The 23,202-nt window shown below is 32.7% G+C and overlaps 2 protein-coding genes across 4 annotated transcripts in view; one reads left to right on the top strand and one right to left on the bottom strand.

Annotated features, from left to right (window-relative positions):
• Positions 1–11,289, top strand: part of LOC111047500 (solute carrier organic anion transporter family member 74D) — a 59,940-nt gene extending 48,651 nt beyond the window's left edge. For 2 of the 3 annotated variants that reach the window (XM_039423481.1, XM_039423489.1), the window contains 7 exons: positions 503–628; positions 1,510–1,579; positions 2,407–2,557; positions 4,211–4,448; positions 5,423–5,554; positions 6,857–6,987; positions 8,111–11,009. In XM_039423481.1, the coding sequence (XP_039279415.1) occupies positions 503–628; positions 1,510–1,579; positions 2,407–2,557; positions 4,211–4,448; positions 5,423–5,554; positions 6,857–6,987; positions 8,111–8,170 (908 nt within the window). In that variant the 3' untranslated portion in view covers positions 8,171–11,009. Of the gene's footprint in view, positions 1–502; positions 629–1,509; positions 1,580–2,406; positions 2,558–4,210; positions 4,449–5,422; positions 5,555–6,856; positions 6,988–8,110 lie in introns of all 3 variants that reach the window. The other variant, XM_039423478.1, reaches the window with a different exon arrangement.
• Positions 11,290–13,120: 1,831 nt separating this feature from the next.
• Positions 13,121–19,667, bottom strand: LOC111047501 (glycine-rich cell wall structural protein). The gene is made up of 3 exons (XM_022333263.2): positions 19,142–19,667; positions 14,761–15,154; positions 13,121–13,434 (listed from the first exon to the last, which is right to left on the bottom strand). The coding sequence occupies exons 1-3, from the start codon at positions 19,224–19,226 to the stop codon at positions 13,416–13,418; spliced, it is 498 nt and encodes a 165-aa protein (XP_022188955.1). The 5' UTR covers positions 19,227–19,667; the 3' UTR covers positions 13,121–13,415.
• Positions 19,668–23,202: the final 3,535 nt, after the last annotated feature.

Here is a 23,202-nt window from a genome sequence, read left to right as displayed (position 1 = left end):
ATTCCCTGTGTGTCTAATCACTACAGGTTTAAGGTATGAAAAAGACTATTTATGGTGAACGAATGGAATTTGAACCTAGTAGGCCTATGTATGGAGTATTGTTGTTATGTGTTAGTTAATTTCCCGTATGAACTAAATGATCTTCATCAAAGTTGAGTATAGCGAAGAAGGTGTCATACGATTATTGAAAAATATATACGGTAGCTAAAAAAGCATCCAGTCACAAAAATTCATTTTTATAGACCCATATTCCAATACTTCTAGAGGTTGAACTATCTTCATGAGTTCCATTTTGGGATCATTCAATTCAAAAGTTTACATAATTTTTGGGATGTTCTTGAATCAGTGAATAAGTGCATGCTTATGTATTTGAATAATAGGATTGATAAGTACAAACTATTCTGCTAGTGATAGGCCCAGATTTCCAGGAGAACAAACAGTTCAGTGTTGTTCATTTCTGGTTTCAAAAACGTTTGTTTCTCATTGTTTTATTTCTTTACAGGAACTGGAGGAATATTGGTGATGGGCCTGGGAATTATCCTATCAGGAGTATTTATCTTGAGAGTGAAGCCAAATGCGAAATTTGTTGCTGGATGGATTGCATTCACTGCTGTCATTTATGCTGTTGGTAAGATCATCCATTACAGTACACAAAAGTATTTCAGATTGAATAAGCACAAATTTCTTGGTAAATAAATTCATAGTTTTGAAACTAGTTGTGTATTGAAGAAAGAACAGCTTTTTTGTAGAATAAGACTGAAACTCAACTTCAGTTTGAGGACCTCCCTTCTCTTAAGTTTAAATCTCAATAGTAAAAAGTTATTGGAATTCAAAAATTCATTTTGAGTACCGTTCATTATAATTTTTCTTCTGATCATTACTTGAACACCTTCCGAACATGTACGTCCAGCTAATTGAATAGTTTTGTAATTATTATTCCTTATGTGCAGTTCCTACAAAAATCATTACCCTTTAATCACGGCATTCACTACAGATAGCTCAGAAATTAAATATATACAATGATAACTCCTTCCGAAATGTCATTCTAAACAATTTGGACATCCATTTACTCTAATAACGTTTCAATTTCTGTTTCAATTCTTAGATCAAAGATCCTTGAAACCTTTCAAATAATATGACAGGAAAGACTCATTCAGGATAATATCTTAGAGATTGAAGAAGAATGCGTATATTTGGCTATGCTTTCTCTATGATGAAACATATAAAATGCGTATTCGCCTATGCTCTCTATTATGATAAAATCAACAATTGATTTAGAAAACCTTTTCTTTTTCTTCGACAATCGATGGGTTCTTTTTCCAACTTGTGTCAATATGCAATTTGAAATAAACATAATTATTGTATTGAATGACGAATAATTGTTATTTTTGTATATCAATAATTATTGAAGAGGAAGTTATTTTATTCAATTCAGATAATTTTTTTATCAAATCTTTAGTATAATACAAATCGGTACAAAATCTTTGAAAATTAATATTTATTTTTCAGGAATGGGGATACTAATGGCTGTTGGGTGTCCAATGAATGACATTGAAGGTCTACATGAGACCGATGATGGGTGAGTTATTTTTCCATTTATTTTGTATGTTTATTTCATGAATTATTTTGTTTCATTATTCATTATTATGATCAATTCACTCATTCCATATTTGAGGCTTAGAGTTCACAAGAAATCACATTATGCGCAATCAAATAGCAGGAGAATTGTGAATAGTGAGAAAAATTACAATAAAATAATAATAAATATAATTTCCTTAAGAAATCTCAAAGTGGATGTACGAATATTGATGTACAAGAAATACTACAAATATTGATGATAGTGTAACACAATATTGAATGAGACTGTACTACAAATATGTATTGATCGATGTTTGGATATTTTTCTAATTTTTAAAATGCTTCATTTATTAAGTGAAAAACATTTTATAGGAAAACAATCATTATTATACTGATGTTTTATTTATTAAGAGATGTTATGAGTGGGGTTCTGTGATTGTCAATTTTTTCCTGTATTTTATTTTTGCTATTGTTATGATTTGTGTATTGTTGGTGTGCAACTCGTTGTATGGGGCATGGCCCTGATTGATAAAGCTTATTTGTTTATTAAGAGAACATGAAACATGGTAGACTAATTTAACACAATTAAAATCCTTTGCAGAACAACTGATTGAAGAGCAGGTTTCATTTTTTAATTTTAATTTTGCCAACATTCTGAAAATATATCCTTCCGGGAAATTTTAATAATTTCCCGGATTTTGGTAAAATCTTTCAGTCAATATAAGTAGGCTAAACAATATATTTTTTCTATCAAGTAATTGACTTTATAACGGCGATTAAATGACAAAAATGTGTAAATAACCTATACTTTTTCTTGGTTTCTTTCAGAAGACTCATGCTACAACCTGTTTGCAATACTACTTGTGCATGTGACCGCAAAAAATTCAGTCCAATTTGTGGCTCTGATGATCGAACCTATTTCTCAGCATGCTACGCGGGATGTCAAGATGTCACAATAGAACAAGGAAAAGTTACAAATGTGAGTTTACATACTATTTGTTTTAATTACCGTGTAGTCTATTGCCTATATTGCATAGAAATTTCAATTTATCTCTTGTTAAATTCACTCCTAATTTCCAATAATTGATAACTCTCAATTTATTATCTTTATAATTTTCACATTATATTTTTGCAAGTATCTTTCGCCCTCATTTCACTGCAGTCATCAATATTATCATTGTTGACTGAGTTTCTCAATTGGTGAAAATTGAAACTTTTTATTGGCAAAAATTGTGTAGTTCACTATCTTGAAAATAATACATGAATTATTAAATGTTGATGTATAGTTAATAACAATTCTCAGAATCATTTGGCAAAGCTATTGAATTAATCACAACCTAATTGCATGAATTTCATTCATTATTATGTTATTTATTATCGAAAATAACTTATTTGTGAATTAATAGGCTAATAATGGAATTATCTCAAGGTCATACTCTTTCTCGAAAAAGGAAATGAATGTTACCAATATTTTTATTTTCCCAGTCAAACACGATATCATAGAACCACATAATAGAAAATAATATTTTTTTATCAGATAATTTAGTTGATCTGTGTTCGAATGAATATTGTTTTCACTCATGATTTGAATAAAAATTTATTAAGCAATTGCTTGATTGCAGTATTCTTTGTTTTCATATCAACATTCATTATTCCCCGCTTCCTATTTTAATCAATATAATCTGCATTATTTGATTCAATTTAAGTTTGTTGAAATTAAGAATTAAAAAACTTGAATGATGAATGCATTTTTGACTGACTAGTTCAAAAATTGTTATCCCAGGATTTATTTATTTACATACAGAAATCACAGAATAAATCCATGAACAGCCTTATTGACATCAACTAGCGTAGTCACATATATTTGTTGCAAAAAGAATGAAAAAAAAAACAATAGTAAACAATATTTTTGAATACTAATATGATAAGAAGAGGCGAAATGAGGCCAAATGAAAAAAAATCATGATAATAGTAAAAATAAAAAATAAAATAATAACAGTAAAATAAAGTTAATGAAGAATAGAGAAAGGATAGGACTTGAAAAGAAAAAAAATTGAGGGAGTTTAGCATATTATTTTATTTTTCATCAATCATGAGTCAGCTATAGAGCGATATGCTAGGATTTCTTGAAGGTTTGGAAACGGTCTGCAAACGGATCAATGCCGTGGCTTTCTATTGTAAAAACCTAAAGTTGGATTCATAGTGATGAGAAGTTCTATTCACTACTGTACCATTCTAGATATTCATGAAAATATCTTTCGAAGTTACAATATTTCTCGGAATTCAGTTCTCTCTATTCCTTTGAAAACGTTTAAGAAATCGCTATTATGATCTGCTGAAATACTAACATATTACTTGAAAAACGAACAATTAGATCTCAATAATTCAAAATTATTTATAAGTGAAATAAAGTATCATATAAATAAATCTATTGAATAATGAGGTACTAGTTTTACGAATCAGTATCAAAAGCATATAAAATTGCTGTCACGCAGTGTTATATTGGGCTAATCTCTCTGAATGAAATCCCATCAATAAAATAATGGATTTCCTCTAACTGTAAAAGTATCATACACTGTAGATTGTACCTACACTGTTCATTTCTTACCTAACATGTTGATTTTGATTGTAGTTCACAGGCTGTTCATGTATGCAGCCGAACGAGTTGAACAGTAGCAGTGCAACGGTGGGGTACTGCAAGCAGAGTTGTCATCAGGACACATTCGTGCTCTACATAATGCTCTTCTCACTGTTCGTGTTTGTGCATTCCACATCAGAGGTGGGCAGTATGCTGCTCATTCTCCGCTGTGTCGATCCCAGGGACAAAGCCATGGCTTTGGGTCTGATACAATTCGCCATAGGATTATTTGGTAAGCATGGGCAAATTTGGTAATTATGCTCCAATCAATTATGAGCAAATTTGGTAATTAGTTTTTATTAAGTGCATGTACTATATTATGATATATGTAGACCTAGTGACTATAGAAACTCCATGTATATTTAAAAATATATACTGGATTAACACGTGTATGAAGATGTATTTAATAAATATAAGATTTTTGCTCACATATATTGTCTGATATAGGACACGCCTATCTCTATTCTAGTTTGTAATAACCTAGCAAAGGGAAAATTCATTTTGTAATGTTTAGTAATTTCACCATTTGACTGAGCCCATTGTATATATTCAGACCACAGTCCTCCATTGCTGAAGTCTTAGAGATATTGTATAAATTTCAATTTTTTCTGTTAATAAAAGTTATTGAAGCAAAATGTATTCAACGTGATCATATAAGCCTTAATATTCATGTTGATTGCACAGGTCTAAGAAATATCTATCTGATTTCTTGGACTGCAAGTATACAGAGTGAAGGTAGATTCATATTGAAAGAAGATACTTCCTATCGTGGTATCTAATTATTTCAACCACTGCAATACTATAAGAGTGACAAATTCCAATATGTTCATTGAATATCAATAGGACGATGCCACCTTCACTTTTATTCAGAAAGTCAACTTTTCACAGATCTTTCATGAACTAAGAACTCTCTGACTGATACTATTTTTTTATAACTCAAAGTAGCCTCGAAATTTGATTATATAGGATATATCTGGGCTTCATTGGTGGGTTATATGAGTGACTTCATAGGTGGATTATACTAGAAATAATACTCCACGTATGAATATGTTTTCGAACTGTATTCTCCAGATGCGGATTATATAATTTAGAAGCTCCATAGTGAACGGAGAAGGCCTTATCATAATTCTGTACCAACAGTATTTGATTGATTTTGCTTGCGTGATATAATGTGTACGGTATTTGATTTTTTGTGTGTAATTGCAGGTAACGTGCCATGTCCAATAGTTTATGGAGCAGTAGTGGATTCCACTTGTCTCTATTGGGAGGACATCCCTTGTAATAAGAAAGGAGCTTGCTGGCTCTACAACACTAAAGTGTTCAGGTGGTTCTACCATGGTAAGTGAAGTAGAATTTAAAATCAGTATAATAAACACTATTAAGCTCTCATACTAATAACATTAATAACATGGTTACCCCTAAGCCTATAATGACGCACCCCTTCCAAAAGTAGTACCAGCCCCTCATAGATAAGGTACTCTCGCAGTCAATCTTTTTTGGAACCATAAGAATTATTTTCATTCCCCCACTCCCAAAATTTTCTCGCCTCCCAGCCTCCCTCCTCTCTTCTTATACTGTTCTCTATGTAACGTGTAGAATGTTATAATTTATTCATAACTCCACAAATATTTGAATATTAATGTATTTGTAGTCCTACTGTATTCATTGATTTTTCAATTAAAAAATCGACAGGAATTCAATCTTCTCCACAATTTGGAAAACGTTTATAACAAATCAAATTATTCATCTCTTTCCTGTATAGGGCTACTTGTAATATAAATATAAAGAAAATAAAAATCTCAGTACCCTTTTTTTAAATATTTTATCACAACATGTTTCGGTAATTTATGCCATTTTCAAAAATAAAAAAAAATAATAATAATTATATATATAATATAAATATATTTTAAAAAAAGGGTACTGAGATTTTTATTTTCTTTATATTTATATTACAAGTAGCCCTATACAGGAAAGAATTCATATCACTTGAAAATGGCATAAATTACCGAAACATGTTGTGATAAAATATTTTAAAAAAAGGGTACTGAGATTTTTATTTTCTTTATATTCAAATCAAATTATTCTAATATTTTTCTCAGCATGCTCTGTTCCAAAATCTTAAACCCTTAACGTTTATCTATAAAATGTTTGGAAAATCAAGCAATCTAGTTGAAAGAAAATAAGTGAAAGTGAATTACTGTAATATTTTAATGAATCGATTGTGATGATACATGAAATGAATATAATACAATAGAGAGCTTGTTTCACAAACTTCTCGGTTTGTAATTATCAGTTTCTGTTTCTCTCATATTTTTTCTTTTACGATACGACTCTGTGAGTTATTCGCCGTCTATTTATATGATTATACATCATTCCTCCGTGAATAATTTTCCAAATTATTCATTCTCCTAGATGAAATCAGTAATGCCATCTCCATCTATTTTTTCTTCATCATGAACCCTAAAATATTCCAAGTTTTTGTGGTGTTGTCACTCAAAGATATTTTTTGGACTCGCCTCCATCAGAGGTTGTAGCAAAATCTTTCACGAGACAACACTGATAGCAATAGGACACACACTCATCTTAATGAGAGGATAGTGTGCAGGTTTACTTATAATTATCAAATCTTAATTTCTACAGGAACGACGGGTGGCATAATGATGTGTGCTTTCCTTGTGGACATAATCGTTTGGTACAAGGCTGGAAACATCAACTTTGTGGACGAGCAGGTGCCTGTCCAAGAGGAGGAACTCAACCCAATAACTAGGAAGGTAATATCGCATTCCAATCTGAGGTTGTAGTCTTTAAGTCAAGAAAATTTTTGGGAGATATTCCGCTGGCTCAATTTGGCCAAAGTTATAGAGATTAATTAATTTGGATAAACAATAAGATATTTGATCAATTAAAGTAACTTACGGTATAAATATTAGTCTGAATATTACATGCATGTGAGATTGTGGTATGAAAAACTATAAAACTGTTGGTTAACTCCAGATTGTTCAGTAAGCACATTGCAGAATAATTATCATTGTGCAAACTAATGCCTCTGTCTCTCATTCTGTAGGCGGTGAAGCTATTTCGTATATTCACATCCAGGTATTCCTTGATTGACGACATTTTTTGAGTCTAAGACGATATTCTAATCTTGACTATCTTGATATGATTTATCTCCTCATAGTCGAATGTTCATCCACAAAAAATCGCTGAAATGAATAAATTTATAGATACAAAAAAATATTATATATCACTTTCTTTCATTATTCCGGATGATGCCAACATGAGCTTTCCGCTTGCACATGGGTAATGTAATTTTGTGCGAGAGTCATTGATGAAATAATCAAACGTTCATGCCTACCGGCGGGATTCGAACACGATCAGGCAGAGCGTGGGAGGCTGAAATTGCTACACCACTTAAGCTATTCCACCACCCAAACTCTATTCATTTATCATATCTTAAAAAATGGGAAAATGGAAAGTAAGCATCAATAGAAATTGTAGCAACGATTTATTTCTTCTTTTGTCTTCATCCTACTTGAACTGTTGATATACGGTATATTTTGTAAATAAAATTTATCAAAATAATTAATAATAATCTTATACATTCACAAGCCGTGAGTACTGTTGTAAAAGTGCAAGATTAATATTAATTATTTTAATGAATTATTTACAAGATATGAAATTTAATATAAACATGTATGCCTCTCTACTGGTGTAGGCCTAACCCAGAAAATGATTGGGTTTCAAATGAATAAACAAACAAGAGGATAAACCACTTTTATATTTTGTATTCAGGCTACATATAATATTGAATTTTATTATTAAAATGTTTATATGTATTATATAATTACCATTATGTTTATTGATGAATGATAACATTAATTCGTTATCCAACAGGAAGAGGAAACGAACAGCTCAAAGTCACAAATCACGTACCTCGCTGAGTCGACTGCCTGACATTAGAAACATTTCTCGATAGATAATCGTTGACTACCTCAAACCATTTCTACTTGCTTGAGATCACCACATTAGATGGACCAAAGGAGGACTACGAGCAAATGAGAATCGATTCGTATAAATTTGATACTGGCTCCATTGATTCCGATGTTTCTCAACACATTGATGTACTAGTCATGATGAGGGTAGCCTGAATTTGTTTGTGAGAAATTATCGTGGATCAATTGAATGGAGACAAGTGCTGATAGAGGCGTTATCCTGGGTGAGTCTCATATACCCACAACGACTACGGTACCATTAGTGTTTCATTGAACGTCAAAAAGTAATTATAAAGCTGTGCTATCAAATTGGTTGTGCTCTCAAAAATGGAATGCTGATGCTGAATTTCTATCTAAGACCTGATTAACTTATCATGAAAATTCTGATTGGAATAGATTTCAAATTTCATATACGGTAAGGTTTATTGAGTAAAGGGTTACCTTGAGTAAAGGGATAGAAATTGAAATCTTCAGTAGGCAGGCCTACTTGACTGATTTGAATCTCTATTGAGGTGTGAATAATAGTAAATTTATTTCAAATAACTCAGTGCTCAACTTTGAAGGCCTAATATATTGATGATCCTCTACTAGAAACTAATCAAGGATAATCAACTGTTTGAGATTTCCAGAAATCAATTCAAGAGAGACCAAGTACGAAATTGATTGGTGTAAATACCGACTCTACAATTGTATAGAAAAATACACTATTTGATGCATATTTTCTTCAAATGACTATGTGCATGATGATAATAATATTCATTATCATTACTAACATGATTTATCATCTTTCAATTTTGGCGAGACAGAAATTTTTAGCCTTTCCACTTTTGAGGTTGAAATCTATAAAGTAAGCCTCTGTACCAAGCATCACACTTCTTATCAAGACTGTATTCTGTTCCACTCAAGGCTGGATTAAAAAAAATAGGTGCGAACCAACTATTTAGAGTTTATAGGTACTCGAATAATTTATTATATAATATTATTATAAATTAAAATATGTTTATATTAGGATGTAGGCTCTTAGTCCAGAACTAGTTTGAAGAGAGCTAGAATAAACAAATTTTATCAATATTCTACGATTTCATATATCATGAAATTGTTATATTATTCAGCTCTAGATAATATAAAAGTGTGTTTTTCAAATTTCAACTCCGAAATTATGAATATATTCGTGGGATTAGAATTATTTTAATATATCCTTGTTCAATACGTAGTATGTTTATGAATTAGGTACCACACAGTATCAAGGAAATATTAACCGATATTTGAATTAATTAATCAAGTTCATTCTGGAATTGCCTTCTGAAAGCCTCAAAGTTATCAATAAAAAGGCAGCTTTTATTGCGTTTTGTAGCTAATGATTACATTTTCTTAAAATTTGCATTTTCATTCAACAATTAGTTTTTTATTGAAAACTGGAAAATGGCACTAGTCTATCAAATTTACACTGAAAATATATTTTTCAATATTACCAAATACTATCAAATAGTAATCATAAGAGTCATAAATTTCTGAAATTATAATGAGACTTGATATGGATGAATTCTCATTCATTCATTGATTTAGATACCGCAGTATAACTCTATATCTTGGGGAGATATTGTACGATTTTTTACAAATTGACCAGTTTACATTTCAAAATTCGATTTTCTAATATATTTTTTAATTTGTTGGTGATCACTACAATGATGTTAACAAGTGCCTTTCTAGAAAGATTGAAAAAGCTTTGCTATAAATTTCTAGTGTCAAGAGTAATAGAGTACTCTTTATTGTTAAATTTCTATTGCAATTTGTGAAATTCAGTTGATTCAAAAGAGCAGCTTTGTCTATCAATTATTTAGAGAACAATTGTTATTTTCCAAGTTTTCAATTCTACTGTACTGAGAGCTGGATTCATATTAGGCTTACAATAGTTTTAAAGAGAATAGAATGATGGAAATCATAATTCTCATAAATCAATTGAAGAATACAAATTTAGACGTAAAAATTATTTTTGAAAGGCTTTAATGATATGATTCCAATTTCAAACTATTAAGAGATATTATTATACATTTTATTATTTCAAAAGTTATTTTTATTTCGAGCTCCAGGTCTTTCTTAACTCCACAAAGCTATGTGTTTTGCGCTGTGTGAGTCAGTAATAAAAAATCATTTTTGTCTCTCATAACTTGTAATCTGATAATTCATTTGGGTAGAGCTGGCTGGCATCAAAGCAGGTTATACATATATGGCAGAGTACTTTTTCAATAGGGAGACGATGACTGATCTAGTTTGTCCCAACTGTAAATTCATTTCTGTAGGGAAAATGTACATCAGGGATATTTTTATCACTTTTGACGTATTTTGATAAATGCTAACTTTTATATTTTTATATATACAATGTATATTATCTAGCTTGGTATAATTTTAGTCATAAACAAGTAGGAGATACTGCTGAATCTGTGATTGTAAGTAATTATTCTTATGCATAATACTGTAGTTATATTCTAAGTTGAATGTTTAAAAGATGTTCTATTCACATAAGGTCATAAAATTAGATCAAATGCTTTATTCGGTTGATATATTGTTTATTTATTGTTAGTTATTTGTATAATAGGTTTTGTTGAATAAAAGTGATGGTGGCTATTAGGAGTAAGCTGCAAAAAACATATATTTAAATTGCATGTGAACATTTCAAATGTGCTTCATTGTTCATTAATATATGTCTTATGTAGTAGAGTCACTTCTATGATTTTCATAGGAATGTCTATAACTTGAAAAAAATCATCGAAGATATTTTTCACCCTTCAAAATTATTTATACTCATTCTATCAACTATTGTATTTCTCCTGAATTATTTCATGAATCTCTGTATTGACTATACATAGTACAAATATTGCTACTCATAATGTTTATTATGTAAAAAGCTCATTACAATGTTTTTTAATATCTTGCTGTATATTCGATTAGTAATATCTGTGAATGAATACTATGTTGAATGTTGAAAATTATATTCTATAGCCTATTTACTTGAAGTAAATTCTATTATAGTTGTTTTGATGTTATATATAAAGAGATTATATATGATGTACCTTCAACAAAGCTGATTTTTTTTCGCCAATTTTCTACTACTTAACTTGATACGTCAACTGACAGTTTAGTCCAGTCAAGGAAAGGTTATAGAGCGAAAAGTTGGGAAGAAAATTTTTGACCCCGCAGTTCTGTTTAGGGTAGTAAGGAGGTAAACATATCAAAAGTCCCAACCCTTACCCCCTGTACTAAGCCACCCCCTTAGGGTGGCTTAAAGGTACCATTTCTTCGTTTCTCGCATAAAACTCAAAAACTATGTATCCTAAGGACTTCACTGTCATATATCAAATTGAAGCTCACATAATTTCCTGAAGTATTCATTCTACAATTTTCTCCATATATCCTCTAGTTTTCGAGATATCCGCTCTTGAAGGTGTGACATTTTTGAAAAAAACACGTTTGCCACCAATTTTTTTCTATTTGCGGTCTTATAACTTTTTAAAAATCGACGGAAAAAATCCATTCTGATTATGAGCTCATAGAGCATTGAATTCTCTTAGATTTGATGTATAATTTCACACATTTACGAATTTCCGTACACCTTTTGCAGCAGCTTTAGTGTTGAGTGTGAAATCTCCATTTTTGCAACAATAGACCAATTGACAAAGGAATTTGGAGGGATTGTTTTAAACAAAATTTTTGATTTTGCAGCTTTGTTGAGACTAGTTAGAAGGAGAACATATCAAAAGTCCCCATTCCTAACTCATGTGCTAAGGGAATGAGGGTGGTTTAAAAGTTGCATTTTTCAGCGTTTTGCTTCGACGCTCATATCTTGAGAACAATGCGTTCAATCGACGACATAACTAACTATTCAAAAATAAAGCTTGATAAATTTTCTACACTTTTTGTTCAGTGGAATTTTTTGATATTCTCAACAGTTCCCGAGATATTCGCTCTTGAATGTGTGTAATTGTTAAAATAACAGGTTTTAATCCAATGTTTTGCTCTTTCAGGACTTATAACTCTCCAACAATGCATCATAAGAACTGATGCTTATCGTAGGTTTGTAGAGCATTGAATTCTCTTTGAAATGATTTATTATTTCACTATTCCAAATTTTTCCATTCATTATTTGTATAGGGTGAAATTTTCAATGCTGCTACAATTGATCATTTGACAATGAAATTTGAAGGGGGTGTCTGTGACACAATTTTTTACTTTGCAGCTTAATTTGGACTAGTTGTCAGGTGAACATAGCAAAAGTGCGCATCTTTATCCCCTCTGTTGAAGGTGTGGAACCGCTGAGTTGACACTTGTTGCAGCAATGAAAATTTCACCCCTACATTGAATCTGCTATAACAATGAAAGGAAAAACTTGGACTAGTGAAATAATACATCATTTCAAAGAGAATTTAATGCTCTACAAACCTACGATAAGCATAAGTATTTTCTCAATTTTATTTGCTTCTCCACAAGTGGAGACTCAATAGCATGTTTATGTATTGTATTATAAAAAAGCGCACAGACAGCTATGATCTCTTTATATTTGAAGAATGAAAAGGCAACTGCAGAGAAAACTCTGGCCAGAACCCTCACTGAGTTGCTAATCACAAAATGAGTAATGTACCGTAGTTTGTCAGCGAGTCTCTTGACCCAGAGTGTAAAGCCTACTCTTGTGGTTCTTTATCATAATTATATATTATTGATTAAAAGATACAATACATAATAAAAAAATGTAGAATACAATACTATATATACGGTAGTACTCGAATTTACCAAGAGATTTGAATGCAGAGGATTGTAGCATGGAGAAATATAATTTAAAATTGCATCCTCTTTGATTATAGTGAGTAGAATATCGAATTACTACAGGGTGAAGGGGGATGAAATAATAGAAGTTCAATCATTTTTAAAATAATTCAATGTCGAGTGGAATCTAAAATATCTATGTACTTATTCAAATATCACAAGAGTAGAAAAACATTCACACATGTACAGTATTGATTTCCATAACATTCGTTGAATGTACCAACTTTTGGAAGTAAGAAATGCTAATAAATACTATCTTTTAGTGTCCAAAATAGCACCACTTCTTATAATCGTATTTCTGTGTTCTGGTAGATTCTCCCAGCTCTGCAACTATATAGTGTTGTGTCATATGCCATTGTCAGCGATCCAGATAATAAAGCTCAAGCAATTCATCTCCTTCTCCATCTTCTGAAAAAGTAAAGGATATTGGGATGAGAATCAACATACACTTATAAAGAATGGTTAGGGCGGAGGTAAATGGACCTTTGGAGAATTGGATAGTTGAGACCTTTTTCTTTGATATCAAATATATTCTACAAATTTTATTCTCCTCAATCTTTATCTCGTTTTTTACATTTTCTCCGTACATTGAAATAACTAAATGAACTGACGATACTCGCTCCCAGTGGACAGGTTTTCCTTGCTTGGTAGCCACCATAGGAAAATATAAAAAAAAGGAGAAATATTTTAATTAACTTAATAATATTATTTTTAAGTTTTGACTTTTAGTATTGTTTTATTTCTTATTTTACTTGTGATTGATTTGAAATCTAGGTTATATGCTTCTCTTATTAAAAATTCTATATTATTTTTGTTCAAATGGCAAATAAATTGATTCGATTTGATTTGATAGAGATTCTACAGTAAAAAATATAATACAATGTAAGGAGTTATAATAGTGTTTTCAATAATGTTTAAAATATTTCATACTTTGAAATACTTGCAAGTTGTTGTAACTTCCACATCATATGACTCAATTACTTGTAAGAAGGTTTTTCATAAATAATAGATTTTAAAAATAGATTACCTAATTTTTCCTCACTTCAATTCAACAACATCTAAGCGTACACATCCCGCAATTATTGCATTTTTATACTGGAGAATCCTCATCATTATTAATCATTCACATTCCTCCAGAATCAACATAATCGTTCATATTCAAGTGGGTATTTTTTGAAATAACATTATGAAGTTCAGATTCAGAGTTTAAAATAGCTAGATAATGAGTATATTTGGAAGAAAATAAAAAAAGGATGGAGAGGGAGGAAAAAATCATTCACCTATTTATTCACCTATTCATTTTTCATTTATTAAGTACAGTACTTGAGTACAATATTTATTTGTCCACGTACTTATCATAAATAAAAATGATCAAGAGAGAAAAACAGTACTTGAGAACAGTATTTATTAGTCCTCGTACTTATCAAAAAAATGATCAAGACAGAAAAGCAGGCGAAACTCTATTTCTCTAACGAGCTCACATTCAGTTTCAGGGTCTGATTTACTTTCCATGTCCTCATTCGAATTTTTCTATTAAGAAGTTTTGAATTATTAGATGGGAAAGAATAAGTTTTTGAAAATACGAGTTGAATAAACATTGAGAAATATCGAGTTAACAAATATTCAAAGTTTGATAGAAACACAGAGTTTTTGTTTTTCAAACACTTTTAAAATTTGAATAAATCGGAGGAGAAAAAATGAAAGAGGTTGGAAAGAGGAGGTGGCTGAACTCACCCGAAGTTGCCGCCACTAGCAGACGATCCGGCCGAAGCGCTGGCCTGACTGTTGGACCCGGACACTCCGCCCAATCCGAACGGGAAGTCAACGTTGAAACTCTGACTCTGCGCCTGGGCCTGCGCCTGTGACTGACTGCCCGATCCACCAAACCCGCCTCCGCCATGGGGGCGGCCACCGCCCCATCCGCCGTAAGGGCCCTCGTTGTATCCGCCTCCATAGCCACCTCCGCCTCCGTGGTGATGGTGGTGGTGCTTGTGACCGTAGCCGCCTCCATAGCCACCGCCTCCATAGCCGCCGCCTCCATAGCCTCCATAGCCTCCATAACCTCCGTAACCTCCATAGCCACCCGTTGGTGACCTCTGGACTCGGGCCGCGTAGATCAAGCCTGGAACTGTCCACAACAATTCCTTCATCAGCGAAAATGGTCGATATTGACTATGCAAAGAAATTATCTCGCCAGAGATTGAAATAATTTTTAAATAGATTGTTTGTCCCCAAAGTAACGCACTGTTGTTATGAGTAGGCCTACACTATTCTTTCTCAAAATTCCTCGAATATAATATTTCTTTCACGTCCAATAATTCACTGTTGTGCATATACTACTTCATTATAACGCTAAAGAAGCACTGATGATAGAGCTGCACAAGGCAGGTGAGCAAGCTATTGAATTGAATCGATTCTCCTTAGCACTTACCATGCTAATATCGAAAGCCATTGATTTAATATAATCAAATTAGTCGTACAGTATTTCTATAATACCATTTGTTATACGTAGTGTGCCCCCTGTGGGTTGGGGGAGAGCTTTGAGTCGAACATCGTAGTCAAGAATGTGTTGAAAACCAGAATTTACCCACAGTATCCCTGCTTGTCGTAGGAGGCGACTAAAAGGGGCCCCAAGGCAACTCCAGAAGTTGCCTTGTCTTCAAACCCACGGGATCTGCCCCATCAGGGCAGTTTCGGAGACAAGAGGCTGAGTCAAGGGTGGCCGGATGCCCTAGAGGCAACTTGGCCACCTCTTCCCCATAGCCTCCACCGGCGGAAGGACTTTCAAAGTAGGCCAGGAGTGGAGCTCACGTAGCTCACGAGGACTAATCAGTCTGAAGAGACTGCCAAGAATATCACACTGGATTGCGACAAGCAACCAGGTGATGAATGGGATGTTAGTATAGTGAAAGACTCCTGGTTCTTGTAATAAAGGACACAAAACTCCTGGTTCTTGTATAAAGGACACAGGTATTGGTTTGCCTAACTAACATACAACTTGGGAACACAATATGCTTCCGTTAACGTGTGGGGTTCTTTGAACCTTTGGATCCTTGAATCCGTCCCTTCAAAAACAATAAACAAAATACGTAGTGTTGAAAATAAAATCAAGGTCCCCTTTCCATATTTCATTATTGCATGACATGTTTCAGCTCATTAACAAAATGTGAACTGAAATTTGAAAAAATATGTTAACTTTTCATAATAATTATCATACTTAGCCTATTATGTGCTATTATATGCTATTTGAATTTAGAATTATTAATTATATTTTTATTATTCATTTTTGTTGTGGATATTTTAAATATAGATTATCAACCTCGAATATCAAAAGATAAAATATTGAAAAAGCATTTATCCACTTCATTTATTGTATCTTTGTTTCTTTATTTATCTGTATTATTGTCTGTTTTTAAAACAGTCATCACAGATCTACCAAAGAATAGATGAAGCATTTGCCCCGACCTGTTGCAACTACTCTTCATTTGTCTATTTGAATTCTCTTATTACCATAGAAAAAACCTAACATGAAGATACGGGGAATTCCACTGACCAGTAAGCTCTCATACAAGACTATCCACGCGTAATTAGCATACTATGAACAAAAACAGTACTTTTCAACCTTGGCATGCTCGTCTTCATTGTTGTAGACTAGCGTGTAAATTATTATTCGCTTCTGATTTTCCGCGTTCAACTCACACTCTCAGCAGCTTCCAATAATAAGACCAATTTTCAACTGATTACAAATAAGTATGAATTCTTTGGTTCTGGATTCTATGACGTCATTCCAAGTAGATATATTACTGTTCACTCCTAGTATCATTCACTCCACAATTTTGTATCATCGACATTGGAAACGTATTATCCAAATTCATCATCAGCTATACGTGTCAAATGCAATTTTCCTTCAATTATTGGGAATGGCTGTTATGAAAAACTCATCATGTGATGCAAATAGGTTCACAACTGGTGAACTTCGGTAGAGTTATTTGGTAAAAATAACTTGAAACAAGCTTCAATTGTGAAGCTGTTTTTCAATTTGAACTATTTTTTTGAATTTTGTTATCTTTGATAAGAATTAAACAAAGACATAAAATATTATCATTTTTTTGGCCATCTCTGCACTCTCAGAATGACCTTCAATATCTCCGAATCCAGAATGTACCTTTATGATTTTCTAACCAAAATACGAACATGTAATAAATAATATGATCAAAATCCATCTAGTCCAGGTAATGAATGTTCAAAAGAGAGTACAGAGGGAAAAGTTTGGGAGACAATTTTTTACCCCGCTATTCTGTTTAGGGTAGAAAGGAGGTAAACATATCGAAAGTCCCCACCCCTATTCCTTGTGCTGAGGGGGGGAGGTTCAAAGGTACCATTTTTTGGTTTCTCACTTATAACTCGAAACCGAAAGGCTTTATATGCGATAAACCAGAAAATGGTACGTTTGAACCACCCCCACCCCCTTAGCTCATGGGTTGGAGGTGGGTACTTTTGATATGTTTACCTCCTTACTACCCTAAACAGAACTGCGGGGTCAAAAATTGTCTTCCAAACTTATCTCTCTATAACCTTTCCTTGACTGGACTAATTATTATCTCGATAAAGAGATATTATCCCTCCCAGCTTTTTAATTTGTATAGTTCCCATATATTTTATTTATGGTTCAATAAATATACTTCAAATAAATAATATACTTCAAATTTTGACATCATGAGATGGTAAAAAATACTAGAAGGTAAATTTAAAATAACCAAAATCTGGAATAGTCTATTCTATTTCACGTATTTTAGAATAATTCTCTCCCTATTCCCTTTTCTCGAGGGAGGCTTTAATATTACCATCTTCGATTTTAAGCCAACGCTTAAAGACAGAATAGATTTTACTAAATTTTCCTTTGCTCATGTTTGATAATTTTTCTTTATCGTCAATCTTTGTATTTTATTATCATTTTTCTACACTGTCTCATTTTTGGCAAGATCCAGAAACTTATTGTTAATAGCAGATAAAACTCCTATAATTTTGTATTCTGTGCTAATAGTCTTCCAAGAGCACATAAAAATCAGTTGGCACTACCTTCAATACTAATAAAGGATTCTTATCACTAATCTATCATCTCGATTGTAATAAAATATTATCACTGTGAATATAGATAGATTCTACATGACTACGTCAACTCTATTCTCAAATCAGGTATAATGTACTCTTCATTGACTCTCTAATATAGATATTTCTCCTCCTCAAGTGTGGACATTGTATTGGAAGACGAGAGGAAATGTAAGAATGAGTGGAATGAGAAGTGTGAGCCATCGAGCTATGAGAATTGACTTTGGCTTTCTTGGGAAGGCTAGCTATCCTGAAGATTCTTCAATCGGGTATCTGTTTCACCATTCTGTTTAATCCATCTGTTTATGTTGTTCACTGTAAACTTTGACATTCACGTGCTAACCAGTTCACTTATTAATTAATACTGGCTGTAGTAACCTTTTTATAAAATAATCTGAACTCTTTAAATATTTTGGGGAACACTTAGTATCTTGGACTTTTATTAACTTACAGTATATTATTCAATTTTGTTCATTTAGTGTCAACAAATAACATCAAATGGAAAATTCGACTTCAAATTCATCATTCATCACTTTGCTGCAGTCGATACAAATACAGGAGGCTACTATCAACTCAGTTCTCACTATTAGATCTTCATAAGAGTTTTCTCAAATTTAGAAAATAAGGGATTCCAATAATAGTAATAATCAAGGATGAGATTCTCTGGTTAATTTGAAACAACAAGAAAAATCATCAAGAGTGAAAGCTAAGTCGCTGAGTTAGACTAATATAAAACATTTTGGTGTTTGAATGATACAGTTCACAACATCAATATCAATAAATACAATATATATTAAGTTAATTGAGATTAATGCTGGATAGAGTTACTTGTGTTATTGATAAATAATCCCACAAAGAACAGTAATCACTTAGATACATTATATTAAATCAAGGGTTGCTTTCAAACAAGATTTACAATTGAACTGAAACTCGGTGTAACTTATTTCCTTGGAAACGCTTGAAGATGTATGAATCACAGTGTTTATAGGTAGTGATGATATCTCACCTTCAACAGGTTGATCGACCACTAATTGACATGATGCCAGATGCTGCAGCACAGCTATTCCAGACAGAAGCAGAACACCCTTCATGTTGGCTCTTGAACTTGACAATGACTGAAGCGGCTTCAGACCGAGCCAACTATATATCCAGCCTAAGCTTTGAAAATGGATTAAAACAGTCAACAACCGTACAACAAAAACGGTGAATCCCAGACCTTGAAAAAACTGGGATCGGAAAGTGGAAAAGGATGAATATTGAAGAAGATACCCCCTCCTTCTTTCTGAGCGAGCGTGGAGACTGAAAGGGGAAGATAATAATGGGCTAGATATGTTGGTAGTGGTTACTAGTTAGCACGCACCTCCTAACCACAAACCGGTCGGAAAATTTGCACTAGCTGCTCTCTCAATAATCCAATTATTTTGCTCCAAGATCCACCTATGGGAGGTTCAGATGAGAAAGAGTAATATTCTTCAGCCTCGTGCACCGTGAACGTCATCCATCTATGTTCCTCTTCTCCCTCCCACAAATTATTGGCGAAAGTGTTTTTTATCCTTTTTTGTAACTCTCAGACCGCCTTCTCTCCGTATATTCTCAAATTGATGCCCACTCATATAGTCAGATTCACTTTAAATTGTCAGCATTCCCTAGACATAATATCAATGCTTGTCATTCAACCAATGTTGACAGTGATCTTCAAGAGCATTTACGATAAGAAAAATGTTGCCCTGAAGCATCTGTGGCCGGATTCAAAAAACGGGTTCCATGTTGTTGAACAATCATTTTTTTCTTCTACTACGTAAAAATTAAACGAAACACAACCGAAATGAGGGGAGAATCTGCACAGATCTATAAATATCCATGACGTGAATTACGTCAAAAATGCTATTTTTCAACTCTAAGAAACCATAAGTTACGTATTCTGGAAAAACCTATGAAACGTCAAAATGTCTGCCTTCTTTACAATCCGGTTTTGAGTTCAATCTACTCCAAGAGGCCTTGAGTATTTTTGACTAGAGTTCTTGGAATTGGTGATTCAATTTCTTTGTAAGACTATAAAAATATTTATTGTCTGAAATCTCATATGAGATACTCATGAAATTATAAATAGACACCATTTTTCATTGGACAACAATAGAAAATTTCATTTGATATTGATGCAATTAATTTGTTTTGATTCTTGTTGTTAAAAACTTGTAATTGTAATGTATCTTGAGTATTTGTATTATTTTCCCAAATGAGAAATCTTACCTGTCATGTAGAAATAGTTTCATAGTTTCAAATAATATTCCAATAGTTTATTTTGTAATAATATGAATCATGTGACATCGAGATCTTATATTCAATTCAACTGAATAGTAATTGAAAATTAAATATTACTCTATTGTTATTTGACTTGATTGAATTTTTCGGTTTTCCATGAGAAATTTCTCCCATCTCATTATAAGGATTCAATATTACTTTTACAAGAGGTGAAATATTAATAAGGCATTTTTAGACCGATTTTAGTAGTGAAGAACACCCCAAAACCAACAAAATATCAGTTGTTCAATGCCGCAGTCTGCAAACGCAGTCTGTAAATATCCCTACTTTTGCTTATCGAAATTATGAGATGATGATGATAAGACATGAGTGCCTCATGAAGAGTTGGGGAAAGCAACTTAAGGTAGAGCAATTGACATGAAGAGTTGGGGAAAGAAAGCAGGAAGGACAGTGCAGAGGAATCGAATCCGACGACAAACTAATTGAAGAAATAACTATGAGCCTTGGTTGATCAAAATTATTACGATTAAGCATTGAACATTATGCATTGAACATGCATTAGTGCTGTATTATTCGAACAATTTATACTAAACACTGAAATGTGCCACTATTTTGTTGATCATAAGATAGAGGTAGTACGGTATAATTTTTTAACGAAATTATAGCTGGTGAGCCTAAGTAAGAACCAATGAATACATTATTTTAATTCAAAACTCTGGTATGGATCAAATCTATGTAAATCATTAATCAGTTTGAAACTGTTCATATTAGTTTGAAGTCTAGTTTGAAGTAAATATTTCTTCAGTCTTTCAATCGTAAAGATTCAACACTCGTAAAAAACCTGTTACTTATATCTTTTGCATCACCACTTAATAGTTATCTTGTCATGAAATCTTGAAGAGTCCCACAATACGATGTATTGATTTTCTGCCAACTACAACTGTAGGATCCTCGACATAAACTTCAGTACAGTGGATTATTCAAACTCGTTGGTAGATGCTACTCCTAACTAGAACACATGAAAACAAAAATAAATGAGGCAGCCACTGTACTCGATCTTATAATATAGGTAAAATATGAAAAATTGTTCAAATATTGTAATAATTTATTCTTTTATGAATGGCTAAATGATAATGAATGTGCTCGTTTATTTTGAAGGCAATTTGGTTCTGTTATTAAATTTTCTCGTGATGTTGGCTAAGAGTCGAAGAATCATAATATATATTACAACACTCACAATTCTTGAAAGTTCAAATTCTTAATTTTTATATAAATTTGCGAGTGAGATTCAAGAGTTTGAATAAATTCGAAAACGATTGAGAATTGAATAAAATATGATTAAATTAAATTAGGATATACTCGTGATTGATAAGATGAAAACAACATTGGTCGATGCATAACTTAACAAGCATTACACTTGATTAATTCCGTAGGTCATTCAACTCTAAGGGCATCCAAGATCACCCCCTCTTGATGATCACCTTTTGTCGTAGATAGTCCGACTGAAGACGGTCAAAAATGAGGATATAGAATCATAAGCTTACAAATGCGTCATTGAAGTTCTCAACTTTAATTAATATAGAAATAGTAATAATTGAACTAATGAGATCAACCTTGAATATTTTACACTGTAATATTCAGGAAAAATGAATTTGTTTTTGTTCGGAGATGCAATACATCTTGATCATACTCAATCTGCCAACAATCTCAACACATTACCCACCAATCCCCTTCAATGATTGTTCTTCAATTGGAATGACCAATTGAGCTCTGCTCAAAACAGATTCCTTCTTAAGTTGACCTTCGCTTCATCAGATAAAAGCAATTTTGCCCGGCCAATGTACACCAGGAAGAAAATCTTGTGCAGGATCTAATTGGCGGAGACGGACAGGAAACAAGATAATCACCAAACCGTGATGTTTCACGTGTTTTCAGATGTCTGCTGCTCTGGTCGGTCTGGAGATGAGCATTTCTCACACCATTGAACTACAATGTCGATTTTTGAATATTACCTATATGGATTAGCTCAATATCATTTCAAAAACTAATACTATACTCGGCCACCTCTTACAAAATCAAAAAATCATAATATCTTAAACGAAGATTGTTTTTCAAACCATTGTTCTTCAATTGCATGAAACTGCAGGTGATCTTTTACAATAGAATGACATTTGAACAACACAACTGTAAAATTTTACAAGTTCTCTACAGTAACAGTGTAACTAAAAGCAAATAATCGATCAGATTAAATCAAAACTCATCAAACAATAATTGGGAATGAATAAGAAACCACGCCTTCTTCAGCTGCTCTAATAATAGACAAGATATATTTATTGAACATGAGTATTCATATAATGAATGAAGTCTATTTCCAGCTCCAGTTATTTCATATTAAACATTGCAGTTCTATTACAGTTGTGTTGATTTTATCATTCCAGAGTAGATTAAAATTGATATATCATTTTTTTTAATGAGGCTATTCATAATAATGCTGGATGTCTTCCTTCATAAAGAACGGCAGCTGCATTTACGCACAGATATGAGCTTAGCAAGCTATTTCCACCTTGTGTGGGACTCTCTATTCTTAAGTTAAGAGCCAGTCATGTAGGAGGCGTTCAACATTGTTGAGTATCCTCGGCATAGCCACTCTCTATACTGGATGCATACCCACTAATCTGCCTAGTGTTCCCAAAAACTGGCATCCTCACAGATAGAGAGAAATTGATTCAACTATTCATAGTATACCATCCATCTGGGGTACAGATAGTCTGCATCCTCTCGCCTTATGGAGAATAGGTGTCTCTC

The sequence above is a fragment of the Nilaparvata lugens genome, chromosome 1, assembly GCF_014356525.2.
Source record: "Nilaparvata lugens isolate BPH chromosome 1, ASM1435652v1, whole genome shotgun sequence".
Lineage (NCBI taxonomy): Eukaryota > Metazoa > Arthropoda > Insecta > Hemiptera > Delphacidae > Nilaparvata > Nilaparvata lugens.
The sequence above is the reverse complement of the archived record's forward strand: the minus strand, read 5'-3'. Positions and strand labels throughout refer to the sequence as shown.

Coding starts and splice junctions, on each gene's coding strand:
- LOC111047501 (XM_022333263.2), bottom strand. CDS start 19,226: ATGAAGGGTGTTCTGCTTCTGTCTGGAATAGCTGTGCTGCAGCATCTG. Junction 15,155..19,141: donor GGTCGATCAACCTGTTGAAG/GTGAGATATCAT, acceptor TGTTGTGGACAG/TTCCAGGCTTGATCTACGCG.